This window comes from Rhincodon typus, chromosome 1 (assembly GCF_021869965.1).
Source record: "Rhincodon typus isolate 14 chromosome 1, sRhiTyp1.1, whole genome shotgun sequence".
Taxonomy (NCBI): domain Eukaryota; kingdom Metazoa; phylum Chordata; class Chondrichthyes; order Orectolobiformes; family Rhincodontidae; genus Rhincodon; species Rhincodon typus.
Genome location: NC_063332.1, coordinates 66,738,263 through 66,752,175, shown reverse-complemented (window position 1 = coordinate 66,752,175; position 13,913 = coordinate 66,738,263). Strand labels below are relative to the sequence as shown.

General features: G+C 42.3%; 1 protein-coding gene across 2 annotated transcripts in view; it reads right to left on the bottom strand.

Moving 5' to 3' along the window:
- Nucleotides 1-13,913, bottom strand: part of cwc27 (CWC27 spliceosome associated cyclophilin) — a 233,026-nt gene that overhangs the window by 33,523 nt on the left and 185,590 nt on the right. The window contains exon 14 of one of the 2 annotated variants that reach the window (XM_048597217.1): nt 2,644-2,779. The exons of the other annotated variant lie outside the window; for it this stretch is intronic. Coding sequence (XP_048453174.1) covers nt 2,743-2,779 — 37 coding nt within the window. The 3' untranslated portion in view covers nt 2,644-2,742. Of the gene's footprint in view, nt 1-2,643; nt 2,780-13,913 lie in introns of those variants that run through there. 2 annotated transcript variants of the gene reach the window in all.

The window sequence follows — 13,913 nt, the reverse complement described above, 5'->3', positions numbered from 1 at the left end:
CAAAAATAAAAATGATCTTCAACAGGGAAACCAAACTTTTGCACCCAAATCTGATGCTAAAATCTACGTAATAATCAGGAAGGAAAGTATAAGTGTAGTAAGAGCAGACAAAATTATTCACTATGCAAACGTATGGCAGACTGCACAGCTGTTTGTCTAGATTTCAGCCTCAATTTGGCTATTCGTTGCTACATATTATTTATACTGGGATCACATTTAATAAAAAAAATCAAAATATCCAATGGACTTCCATAAACATCTTTGCAAACATCAGTGTAACATAAGTATAAAATATACAAATGATGTTAAAATATATAAAACTAGATCTGTGTGCATTACATACCGATTAAGTTCCTACTGTTAACTTTTCTGAAATTATATTTTCTCCAGAAAAATAATTGATGCTCATGACGCAGTACATTCTTTTCAGTGGAGAGTCAGGGGGTGGGAGGGAAAGCGTGGTTTGCAAGAGGTAAATGAAGAACAACCAGACATTAATTGCATATTCAAGTACTAACACAATTGAAACTTTAAAGACCTGATGCAAGAAGTTCTTGTTAACCACATGGTGAGTCCAAAATACCTATTTACATTAAGACAACAACAGAGTTCTAATTAACAGGACAAGATTGCTTCCTGCTGGCTCTAATTTAGAACGCACAATCTGTTGCTTAATCATTTAAATTTCAAGCCAAAAGTACACTGGAAATTTGAATGCCTTATTCTGTCCCAGGCTACATCATAACACAAAATCAAAAGCAAATTTCGTTTTAGCCTTCTCACATTCATGACCACTGCTGACGCATACAAAATAGCAGTAGTGGATGTGTTTATTCTACTGCAATTTTAATCGTCATTTATGAGAAATGGAGCAAAACAATTTACAGCATTAACTAATCAAATGGAGTAAAGACTCACCCTTTTGAAGTCTACATTTAAATATGCTTACCCCAATCTTTCAGATAGTACATTTCAGATCCTAACTCATTACAGAAAAGGATTTCTCATTTCACTTTGGTTCTTTTGACTATTATCTTAAATCCTGGTACTAGTTATCAAGCATCCTGCCAGTGAAAACAGTTTCTTCTTCTCTACTTTATCAACACTCCTCCAATTTTTGAACAGCTTTATGAAATCTTGCTCAACTGTTTTAGGAAGAAATAATCGAGTTTTTCCCATCAATGTACATTACTGAAATCTCTCAACCCTGGTACCATTCTCTAATTTCTTGTGCAACTCTCATGAAACTTTTATTTGTGAGAGTTGTGGACATTGCTGGCTCATAGATCAACAGATCTCAAGATTTTTCAATTCATTCACTGGATATGGGTGTTGCTGGTCAGCATTTATTGGCCATCCCTAATTGTTCAGAGGGCAGTTTAGAATCAACCACATTGCTGTAGGGCTGGAGTCACGTGTAGGCCAGACTAGACAAAAGACATTAGTGAACTAGATGAGGTTTTCCTCCGACAATTGACAATTAATGTCATTGTCATCATTAGATTCTTAATTCTGGATTTTTAATGAATTCAAATTCCACCATCTGCTGTGGCGGGATTCAAACCTGGGTCCCCAGAACATTACCTGGGTCTCTGGATTAACAGTCCAGCGATTACATCATTGTAATGGCAAGCCATCTTCTTAAACTGTTGCAGTCCTTGTGGTATAGGTATAGTTACAGTGCTGTTAGGAAGAGAATTCCGGGATTTTCATGCTGCAACATGTGGTTCATTCAAAAACAAAATGGTATGCATTTTGGAGGGATCTTGCACGTGATGTCCCATTTGTCTGCTTCACTTGTTCTTCTAGGTGTTGGGTGTTTTAATTCTCCTTAAAAGTTGCCATTGAAGAAGCCTTGGTTACTTTCGGTAATGCCTTGGAGATGGTAAAAATAGCAGCCGCAGTATCAGTGTGGTGCAGCAAGATTATTTAGTTGGTATATGGGAGGTGCCCATTAAACGGGCTGCTTTGTCTTGAATGGTATTGAGCTTCTGAGCATTGTTATAGCTATATAGTCTCAAGTCAAGTGGGCAGTATTTCATCACACACCTGACTTGTGTCTTGTTGATGGTGGACAGACTTTGAAAAATCAGAGGTGTCATTGATGCACGAAACTCAACCCTGTTTCTGCAAGTGGAATACTTATATGGTAACCACCAAGATGTTGATAGGAGAGTTTCACAGATGGTGCTGCCATTGTACATGAGGAAGTAATTAGGCTCTCTTTTTGAAGATGGAAGTGTTTGGTATTTTGTGGTATGAATGTTACTAAATTACTCTCCAACCTAAAACTGAATGTTGTCCAAGTTTTGATGAATGTAGTCATGGATTGCTTCATTGCCTGAAAAGTTGTGAACTGAACTGAATCTTCAACAAGCATCCCCATTTATGACCTTCTGATCAAAGGATGGCGAGTCAGAAGGAGTTGAAGACAGTTGGGCCTAGGCCAGTTGATCCTTAATGTTCTGGTGCTGACATGATTGTTCTAGCAACTGTGTAAACACCTCCCTTTGCGATAAGTATGAGTCCACACAGTGAAGATCTTCTTGATTACCAATGACTTCACTTTTACTTGGGTTCTTTGCTATCACTCTTGGCTATATGTACCTTGATGTCAAGACCAATCATTCTCACTCACCTGTAGAATTGAACTCTTTTTTATCCCCATGATTAAACCAAATCTGTTAAGAGGATTGGAGACAAGTGATCCTCGCAGACCCAAAGAAAGCACCACTGAGCAGTTTATTGGTCACTGATGACTGCACCTTCCATCACTTTGCTGAAGAATAAGAGTACATCGATTAGCTGATTTTTGGATTGGATTTGCTTTTTTTGGACAGAAAGTAGCTTAAGGCAGTTTCACTTTATTAATAGATATCAGCTTTGTAGCTGGACAGGAATTGCTTTCTTAGAAGTCTGGTTAGTTCAGGATCATAACTGAATTAGTTGCATATTTGCATCTGTGAAGTGACAAGCTCAGGAGAGGATGAAATAGATTAGCCAATCTTTTTGGTTGAAGATAGTTTGGAAACATTTCAGTTCGCCTCTTGCACTCATGTGCAGGGCTTCGCCATCACTGAGAATGAAAATGCTGTGAAGCCTCCTCCCCCATTAGTCATTTAGCTGTCCATTATGATAAATGTTCTGGATAAAACTCACACCGCTATAAACGAACTTGAGACAGAATACCCTGAGGTCTTATCGTAGCTGGTGATTTCAATAAGGCCAACGTCGAGGGTGCTACCAAAATACCATCAATACTTCTCCTGTACCACCGGGGGGCCGAACATCCTCGACCATTGCTACACAACCATCAAAAATGCCTACCATTCCACATCCTGCCCGCAGTTTGGAAAATCAGATCACAACGCTGTGTTTCTCCTCCCAGCTTACAAGCAGAACTTGAAATGTGAGGACCCAGGACAGAAAGTTATACAGTTCTGCTCTGAGGCAGCAGAAGAGCTTCTGCAGGGCTGGTTAGAATCAGTGGACTGGTCCATGTTCAAGAATTCAGTGGCCAACCTAGACAAGTAAGCCACCACTGTCACAGACTTCATTAGTAAGTGTGTAGAAGACTGTGTGCCAAAGAAGGCAATCCGTATGTTCCCCAACTGGAAACCATGGATAAATCAGCAAATCCCTTCCCTACTGAAGATCAGGCATGTGATGTTCAAGTCATTCGACCCGGACCTTTACAGGAAATCCAGATGTGACCTCCGCAAAGACGTTAGAGATGCCACATGGCAATACCACACTAAGTTAGGGACCCAAACAAACTACAAACTAACACTCGCCATTTGTGGCAAGGTCTGCATGACATAATGGGCTACAAGATCAGCCTTCTTGAGAGTGAACGCATAAGAAGCGACTTGCCCAGTTGGAGTCACAGCTGTGCACTCTGATCCTGTGTGGACCAGCTGGTGGGAGTATTTGCTGAGATCTTTAACCTCTCCTTGCTATAAGCTAAAGTCCCCAACTGCTTCAAGAAGACCACCATCCCCGTACCAAAGAAAACACATGCAACATGCCTCAATGACTAGTGCCCAGTTGCTCTGACCTCCATAATTATGAAGTGCTTCGAGAGGTTAGTCATGGCTCACATCAATTCTAGCCTCCCAGCCTGCCTCGACCTCTTGTAATTTGCCTACCGGCGCAACAGGTCCACAGCCACTTTCCGAGCCCTACCCTCATCCCTGGAACATCTGGACAACAAGTACACATACATCAGGCTTCTACTAAGGAAATTCAGCACGTCCGTAAGGACCTTCACCAAAGTTTACAGAACCACCATAGAAAACATTCTATCTGAATGCATCACGGATTGGCACGGCAACTGATCTGCCCAGGACTGTAAGAAACTACAGAAAGTTGTGAACTCAGCCCAGACCATCACGGAAGCCAACTTTCCATCCACTGACTCCATCTACGGTTCTCAATGCTGTCAAAAGGCAGCGAACACCAAAGACCCCTCCCACCTAAGGATGTAGAAAGAGGAATGAGACCTTGCACGTGGAATTTAGCTAGAGAAGAAACTAACAAGTAAGACTCAGGGATAGTAATTTCTGGATTCCTCCCATTATTAGTGCTTTAGTGAGTGTGCAAATGGGAGGATAGAGCAGATGAATTTGCAGCTGGAGGGATGATACAAGCGTGAGGGCTTTGGATTTCTGGGACATGGGGAACTGTTCCAAGGGAGATTGGACTTATGCAGATCAGACTCTGAAGAGAGCTGGGACCACTGTCTTTTCATCGGACAATTTTCTAATGCCATTAAGAACACTAACTAACTTAGTAGTAGTGTAGGATCCAAGGTATAAAATTACAATTAAAAAAAAACAAGGAGCACAGAGAATTGGCAAAGACAGATGGCACTAGACTAGGAAATTGTAAGGAATTAGGTGGCATTGGAATAATAAGATGTAATAGGATATAATTAAAAGGTGGACAGGACCTTCTTGGATGAGTATTCTCCAGAGTACGAGATATTCTTAGAAAGAGGTGTTAAGGAAAAATAGGGAAGGGAAGGAAAGAAAAAGAATAGAGAAGGGTGCTAAGTATTGATTTAGGAGAACATTACATAAGAATGTAAGAATGTAAGAAAATAAAGAACATAAGAAATAGGAGGAGGAGTAGGCCATCTGGCCCATTGAGCCTGGTCCGCCATTCAATAAGATCATGCCTGATCTTCTCATGGATTCAACTCCACTTATCCGCCTGCTCACCATAACCCTGAATTTCTTAACTGTTCAAAAATCTATCTACCTTTGCCAAAAAAACCAGTGAGGTAGCCTCAACTGCTTCACTGGGCAGGGAATTCCAGATTCACAACTGTTTGGGTGAAGAAGTTCCTCCTCAACTCATTGCTAAATTTGCTCCCCCTTGTTTTGAGACTATGCCCCAGTTCTAGTTTCATCCAGCAGTAGAAACAACCTCCCTGCTTTTATCTTATCTATTACCCTCATAATTTTATATGTTCTAAAACATCCTCCCTCATTCGTCCTAAACTCCAATGAGTATAGTCCCAGTCTATTCAATCTCTCCTCATAAGCCGTCTCAATTCTGGAATCAACCTACTTAACCTCCTCTACACCTCCTCCAGTGCCAGTACACCCTTTCACAAGTAAGGAGGCCAAAACTGTACACAGTACTCCAGGTGTGGTCTTACCAGCACCTTATACAGCTGCAGCATAACCTCCATCTTTTTAAACTTCATCCGTCTAGCAATGAAGGATAATATTCCATTTACCCTCTTATTTACTTGCTGCACTGCAAACCAACTTTTTGTGAATCATGTACAAGGACACTCAGGTATCTCTCCACAGCAGCTTACTGCAATTTTTCACCATTTAAATAATAGTCCATTTTGCTATTATTCCTACCAAAATAGATGATCTCACATTTTACAAACATTGTACTCCATCTGCCAGATGGTTGCCTACTCACTTAACTTATCTATATCCCTCTGCAGACTTTGTGTCCTCTGCACGCTTTGCTCTACTACTCATTTTAGTGTCATCTGTGAGCTTTGACACACTACACTTGATCCCCAGCTCTAAATCACCTATGTAAATTGTAAACAATTACGATCTCAACACAAATCCCTGAGGCACACCACTAACCACTGATCACTGATCACCAACCAGAAAAGCACCCATTTATTCCCACTCTTTGCTTTCCGTTAGTTAACCAATCTTTATCAATGCTAATGTTTCAAAAGAAATAGGGAGAGAGATAAAAGAGGTAGGGGAGTGGTATTGCTAATCAGGGATGGTATCACAGCTGCAGAAAGGGGAGGTTGTGGAGGAGGTTTCTCCATGGAGTCAGTATGGGTGGAAGTCAGAAGCAGGAAAGGAGCAGTCACTTTATTGGGAGTTTTCTACAGACCCCCCCAATAGCAACGGAGACACTGAGGAACAGATTGGGAGGCAGATTTTGGAAATGTGCACAAATAATGGGGTTGTTGTTATGGGTGACTTCAACTTCCCTAATATTGACTGGAACCTCCTAAGCGCAAATGGTTTGGATGGAGCAGATTTTGTCAAGTGTGTCCAGGAAGGATTTCTGACTCAATATGCGGATAAGCCGACTAGAGGGGAGGCCACATTGGATTTGGTGCTTGGTAACGAACCAGGCCAGGTGTCAGATCTCTTGGTGGGTGATCACAACTCCCTGACCTTTACTATTGTCATAGAGAGGGATAAGAGTAGACGGTATGGGAAAGCATTTAATTGAGGGAGGGGGAATTACAATGCCATTACGCAGGAACTGCAGAGCATAAATTGGGAACAGATGTTTTCAGGGAAATGCATGGCAGAAACATGCAGGTTGTTTCGGGAGCACTTGCTACAAGTACTGGATAGGTTTGTCCCACTGAGGCAAGGAAAGGATGGTAAGGTGAAGGAACCTTGGATGACAAGACATGTGGAACATCTAGTCAAGAGGAAGAAGGAAGCTTACTTAAGGTTGAGGAAGCAAGTATCAGGCAGGGCTCTAGAGGTCTACAAGGCAGCCAGGAAGGAACTGAAGAATGGACTTAGGAGACCTAGAAGGGGGCATGAAAAAGCCTTGGCGGGTAGGATTAAGGAAAACCCCAAGGCTTTCTATACTTATGTGAGGAACAAAAGGATAGCCAGAATGAGGGTCGGGCCAATCAGGGATAGTGGAGGGAACTTGAGCCTGGACTCGGAGTAAGTAGGGGAGGTCCTTAATGAATACTTTGCTTCAGTATTCACCAGTGAGAGGGACCTTGTAGTTTGTGAGGACAGTGTGAAACAGGCTGATATGCTCAAACAGGTTGATGTTAGGAAGGAGGATGTGCTAGAAATTTTGAAAAACATGAGGATAGATAAGTCCCCTGGGCCAGATGGGATATACCCAAGGTAATTACGGGAAGCGAGGGAAGAGATTGCTGCCCCTTTGGCAATGATCATTGCGTCCTCACTGTACATGGAGTAGTGCCAGATGACTGGAGGGTGACAAATGTTATTCCCTTGTTCAAGAAAGGGAATAGGGATAATCCTGGGAATTACAGACCAGTCAGTCTTTCTTCTGTGGTGGGCAAACTATTGGAGAGGATTCTGAGAGATAGCATTTATGATTATTTGGAAAAGTATAGTTTGATTAGAAATAGTCAGCATGGCTTTGTGAGGGCAGGTCATGCCTCACTAGCCTTATTGAATTCTTTGAGGATGTGACAAAACACATTGATGAAGGTAGAGCAGTGGATGTGGTGTATATGGATTTTAGCAAGGCATTTGATAAGGTTCCCCATGGTAGGCTCATTCAGAAAGTACGGAGACATGGGATTTAGGGAAATTTGGCTGTTCAATGGAAGACGGAAGGTGGTAGTAGACGGAAAGTATTCAGCCCGGAGCTCGGTGACCAGTCGTATTCCGCAGGGATCTGTTCTGGGACGTCTGCTCTTTGTGATCTTTATAAATGACTTGGATGAGGATTTGCAAGGGTAGTTTAGTAAGTTTGCCGATGACATGAAGGTTAGTGGAGTTTGTGGATAGTGTGGAGGGCAGTTGTAGGTTGCAATGGGACATCAACAGGATGCAGAGCTGGGCAAAGAAGTGGCAGATGAAATTCAACCCAGAAAAGTATGAAGTAATTAATTTTGGAAGGTCGAATTTGAATGCAGAATACAGGGTTAATGGCAGGATTCTTGGCAGTGTGGAGGAACAGAGGGATCTAGGGGTCCACGTCCATAGATTCCTCAAAGTTGCTACCCAAGTTGATAGGGTTGTTAAGAAGGCATATGGTGTGTTGGCTTTCATTGGCAGGGGAATTGAGTTTAAGAGCCGTGAGGTTATGCTGCAGCTCTACAGAATCCTGGTTAGACCACACTTGGAATATTGTGTTCAGTTCTAGTCGCCTCATAATAGGAAGGATGTGGAAGCTTTAGAGAGGGTGCAGAGGAGGTTTACCAGGATGCTGCCTGGACTAGAAGGCAGGACTTATTAGGAAAGGTTGAGAGAGTTAGGGCTTTTCTCATTAGAGCCAAGAGGTGATGTGATAGAGGTGTACAAGGTGACGAAAGGCATAGATAGAGTGGATATCCAGAGACTTTTTCCCAGGGCGGAAATGACTATTATGAGGGGGCATAACTTTAAGGTGATTAGAGGAAGGTATAGGGGAGATGTCAGAGGTAGGTTCTTTACACAGAGTGGTGGGTGCATGGAATGCACTGCCAGCGATGGTAGTACAGTCAGACACATTAGGGACATTTAAGCAACTCTTGGATAGGTACATGGATGATAGTAAAATGAAGGGTATGCAGGTTTGTTTTGATCTTAGAGTAGGATAATAGGTTGGCACAACGTCGTTGGCCGAATGGCCTGTACTGTGCGGTACTGTTCTATGTTCTTAATATGTTATCTGTAACACGGTGCACCTTTACCTTACGCAACAGCCTTTTGTGCGGCTCCTTGTCAAAAGACAAGGGAAGGGAGAGGGTGCCATAGGTGGGCCAAGGACCAAATCTATTTGGTTAAAGCCCAGACACAAGTACCATTAAATTTCTTGGTGTGCTTTATCGACCACCAACTTGTAGGAAAGGTAAAGGGCGACAAATGTGCAAGGAACTCAAGGAACGGTGCATGATTATACAATTGTTAGAGAGGAGGACTTTAATTATCCCAAAATAGAGTGGAATAACAATAGCGCAAAAGGCAGAGTGAGGCACAAGTTTCTCAACCATTTGGGGGAGAATTTATAGTCATACTGCTGTACAGCATGGAAACAGACCCTTCAGTCCAACTAGTCCATGCTGACCAGATATCCTAAATTAATCTAGTCCTGTTTGCCAGCATTTGGCCCATTTCCCTCTAAAACTTTCCTATTCAAGCACCTATCCAGTTGCCTTTTAAATGCTGTTACTGTACCAGCCTCCACCACTTCCTCTGCCAGCTCATTCCATACACGCATCGCCTTCTGTGTGAAAGTTGCCCCTTAGGTGCTGTTTAAATCTTTCCCCTCTCACCTTAAACCTATGCCCTCTAGTTTTGGACTCCCTGACCCTAAAAAAGTTCTTGCCAATTCACCCTAACTATGCCCCTCATGATTTCAGAAACCTCTACAATGTCACCCCTCAGTCTCTGGCACTCCAGAGAAAATAGCCGCACCCTATTCAGCCATTCCCTATAGCTCAAACACTCCAACCCTGCAACATCCTTAAGTCTTTTCTGCACTCTATCATCTTTCTGATAGCAGGGAGACCAGAATTAAACACCAGTATTCCAAAAGTGACCTAAGCAATGTCCTGTACAGCTGCAACATTTAATCCCAACTCCTATACTCAATGCACTGACCAACAAAAACAAGCATACCAAATGCCTTCTTCAGTATCCTATCTACCCAAGACTCCACTTTCAAGGAACTATGAATCTGCACCCCTAGGTCTCTTTGTTCAGCAACACTTTCCAGGACTCTACCATTAAGCACATACGTCCTGCCCTGATTTGCCTTACCAAAATGCAACACCTCATTTATTTAAATTAAACTCTATTGTCCTACAGTGATGATTGCAATGATTTCAACATTCTTTACTAGATATTCACAGCTTGGAAAAGCAGTCTGTCCAAGTATCCCATCACGTTAAAGGATTTTTACTGACCCTCTAACATGAAAATAAAGCACTAAAATAAAATAACATTGAGGAAACCATTTAAAATTGGGGCAGATGCATGGTGTGATAACAAAAACAAAAAAAAAACCTTTGTTTAAAAAAAATTAACTGAACAAATCTACCAATTAACCATTTCACACTACTCCATGATTATAATTTTATATTTTTAAACTCAGTTCTGTTATTCATCAGATTTTATTGTGTTAAGAACTAATTATAACAGGGTTTCAAATAGCAACGTGGAATCAGGAAAGTTGGAAATCTTGCTAATTTGAGTGATTGCCAGTATGAGGTAGGGGGAATGTTGGAGCACAGTGCAGTATGTGAAACAGCACTAAGTGACACACCACAACTTCAGAATTTGTGTTGACGTTGTGCATGCCATGACATCCTGTAGTTTCGTCAGTTTTAAAGAAGAGTTGGCAGCAAGATAATTGTTCACGGTCGAACCTGCCTTCCACACTTGCATAAAATTGGGCCTATAATGTTTACTAATGTTATCACAAAGAGGCAGCATGTAGATGGGAACTAGGAGAGGGCCAAAGATAGATCCTTAAGGGACACCTAAGGTTACTTTGTTGGAGCAGGAATTGAAAACATTCCAAGTGATTCTATGGTTACAATTACATAGACAAAAATGGGATCAGGAAGGGTTCTTGTGGTGTGGTGTAGCATCCCTACCTCTGGACCAGGAGACCCAGGTTCAAGATCAACCTGCTCCAGATGTGATAAAATCTCCAAACAGGTTGAAAATTAAGAATGGGTTTAGGTGTTTCACAAATGTGCAGAGGCAAGAGGAAGCTTGGATGATCAACAGTGTTAAGGGTTCTGGGCAGATCAAGAGAACGAGGATGTACAATTTACTTTTGCCACATTCACACAGGTTGCTATTTGTGACTTTGATAAGCACCAGTCTGGTACTATGGAAGGACTGGAAAGTTGATTGGATGGATTCAAAACATTGAGTTCAAAAGAACGGCATGAACTTGTGAGGTGATAGCATGATCAAAGGCTGTGGAAGAAAAGTGAAGTTGGAGATGGGAGATGGTTTGCAAGGACAGATTAAGGGATTTTTTTCCTGAGGAGAGGGTAATGACTGTAGATTTGAAGGAGAGGGACACTTGAAGAGAGAAAGAGAACCACTAAATGTATTAGCTAATATGGGAGCCAGTAAGGGAAGCAGGGGTTGGTTGAATTTGGTGGGAGTAGAGCAAGAAGTGATTCTCATAGATAAGATGAGCTTGGTGGCTTTTTGGAGCAGCTTGTGGTGGAGCCCACAAGTGAACAGGCAATACTGGATTTAGTGTTGTGCAATGAGGCAGACTTGATAAGGGAGCTTAAGGTAAAGGAACCCTTACGAGGCAGTGATCATAAGATGATAGAATTTACTCTGCAATTTGCGAGGGAGAAGACAGAATTAGAGGTAACGATATTACAGCTAAATAAAGGCGACTACAGAGGTATGAGGGAGGAGCTGGGCAGAATTGACTGGAAGAGGAGCCTAGCAGGAAAGACAGTGGAACACCAATGGCAGGAGTTTCTGGAAGTAATTCAGGAGATGTAGAAAAAATTCATCCCTAGGAAAAAGCAGCATAGTACAGGGAGGATGAAGCAACCATGGCTGACTAAGGAAGTCAGGGATAGCATAAAAGCAAAAGCGAAAGCATATAATGTGGCGAAAGGCAGTGGGAAACCAGAGGACTGGCAAGTTTACAAAGATCAACAGAGGGCAACAAAAAAAAATAAGGAGGGAGAAGATTAAATATGAGGGTAAGCTAGTCAGTAATATAAATGTAGACTGCAGGAGTTTCTTTAGATATATAAAGGGCAAAAGAGGGGCAAAAGAGGACATTGGACCACTGGAAAATGATGGTGGAGAGATAGTAGTGGGGAACAAGGAAAAGGCTGAGGAACTTAATAATTACTTTGCGTCAGTCTTTATGGTGGAAGACACGAGTAATCTCCCAAAAATTCAAGAGAGTCAGGGGGCAGAGCTGAGTACGGTGGCCATCACCAAGGAAAAGGTGTTAGTAAAACTGATTGGCCTGAGGTGGATAAATCACCTGGACCAGATGGACTACACCCCAGAGTTCTAAAGGAGATAGCTGAAGAGATAGTGGAAGCGTTAGTGGTAATCTTCAGGAATTGCTAGAGTCAGGGAGGGTCCCAGAGGACTGGAAAATCGCTAATGTGACACCCCTATTTAAAAAGGAAGGAAGGCAAAAGATGGAAAATTACAGGCCGATTGGCCTAACCTCAGGTGTGGGTAAGATTTTGGAGTCCATTGTAAAGGATGAGATTTCTGAATATTTGGAAGTGTACAGTAAAATAGGGCAAAGTCAGCATCGTTTCATCAAGGTGGGGGTCATGCCTGACAAATCTGCTAGAATTCTTTGAGGAAGTAACGAGCAGGGTAGCCCAAGGAGAGCTAATGGATGTTATCTACCTGGACTTCAAGAAGGCCTTTGACAAGGTGCCGCACAGGAGGCTGCTGAGTAAGAATAAGGGCCCATGATGTTAGAGGCGAGGTCCTAGCATGGATAGAAGATTGGCTGTCTGGCAGAAAGCAGATAGTGGGGATAAAAGGGTCTTTCTCAGGATGGCAGCCGGCGACAAGTGGTGCTCCACAAGGGTCAGTGTTGGGACCACAACTTTTCACTTTATACATTAAAGATCTAGATGAAGGAACTGTGGGCATCCTGGCTAAGTTTGCAGACGATACAAAGATAGGTGGAGGGACAGGTAGTATTGGGGAAGTGGGAAGGCTGCAGATGGATTTAGACAGGTTAGCAGAATGGGCAAAGAAGTAGCAGATGGAGTACAATGTGGGAAAGTGTGAAGTCATGCACTTCGGTAAGAAGAATAAAAGCATGTACTATTGTCTAAATGGGGAGAAAATTCAGAAGTATGAAGTGCAAAGAGACTTGGGAGTTCTAGTCCAGGATTCTCTCAAGGTAAACTTGCAGGTTGAGTTAGTAGTCAGGAAGGCAAATGCAATGCTGGCATTTATTTTGAGAGGACTTGAATATAAAAGCAGGGATGTACTACTGAGGCTTTATAAGGCTATGGTCAGGCCACATTTGGAGTATTGTGTGCAGTTTTGGGCTGCATATCTCAGGAAGGATGTACTGGCCCTCGAACGGGTTCAGTGGAGGTTCACGAGAATGGTTCCAGAAATGAGAAGCTTAATATATTAGGAACGTTTGAGGACTTTGGGACTATACTCATTGGAGTTTAGAAGGATGAAGGGAGATCTAATTGAAACTTACAGAATACTGAATGGCCTAGACAGAGAGGATGTTGGGAAGATGTTTCCATTGGCAGGAGAGACTAGGACCCGAGGGCACAGCCTTAGAGTAAAGGGAAGACCTTGTAGAAGGGAGATAAGGAGAAACTTCTTCAGCCAGAGAGTGGTGAATCTATGGAATTCACTGCCACAGAAGGCTGTGGAGGCCAGGTCATTGAGTACATTTAAGACTGAGATAGATAGGTTCTTGGTTACCAAGGGGATCAAGGATCACAGGAAGAAAGTGGGAGAATGAGGTTGAGGAACTTATCAGCGATGATTGAATGGCGGAGCAGACTTAATGGGCCGAATGGCCTAATTTCTGCTCCTATGTCTTATGGTCTTATACGGAAGTATACAACAGTTGGACAAAAAAAAAATATAATTTCAGGATTAGGATGATCCTATAATATTATGCTGCTTTTGGAGACAAGAGCTGAGGCTGTTAATGCTTTATGTAGTTCAGTCAGATCTAGGGGTGAATGGCTAAAATAGTTG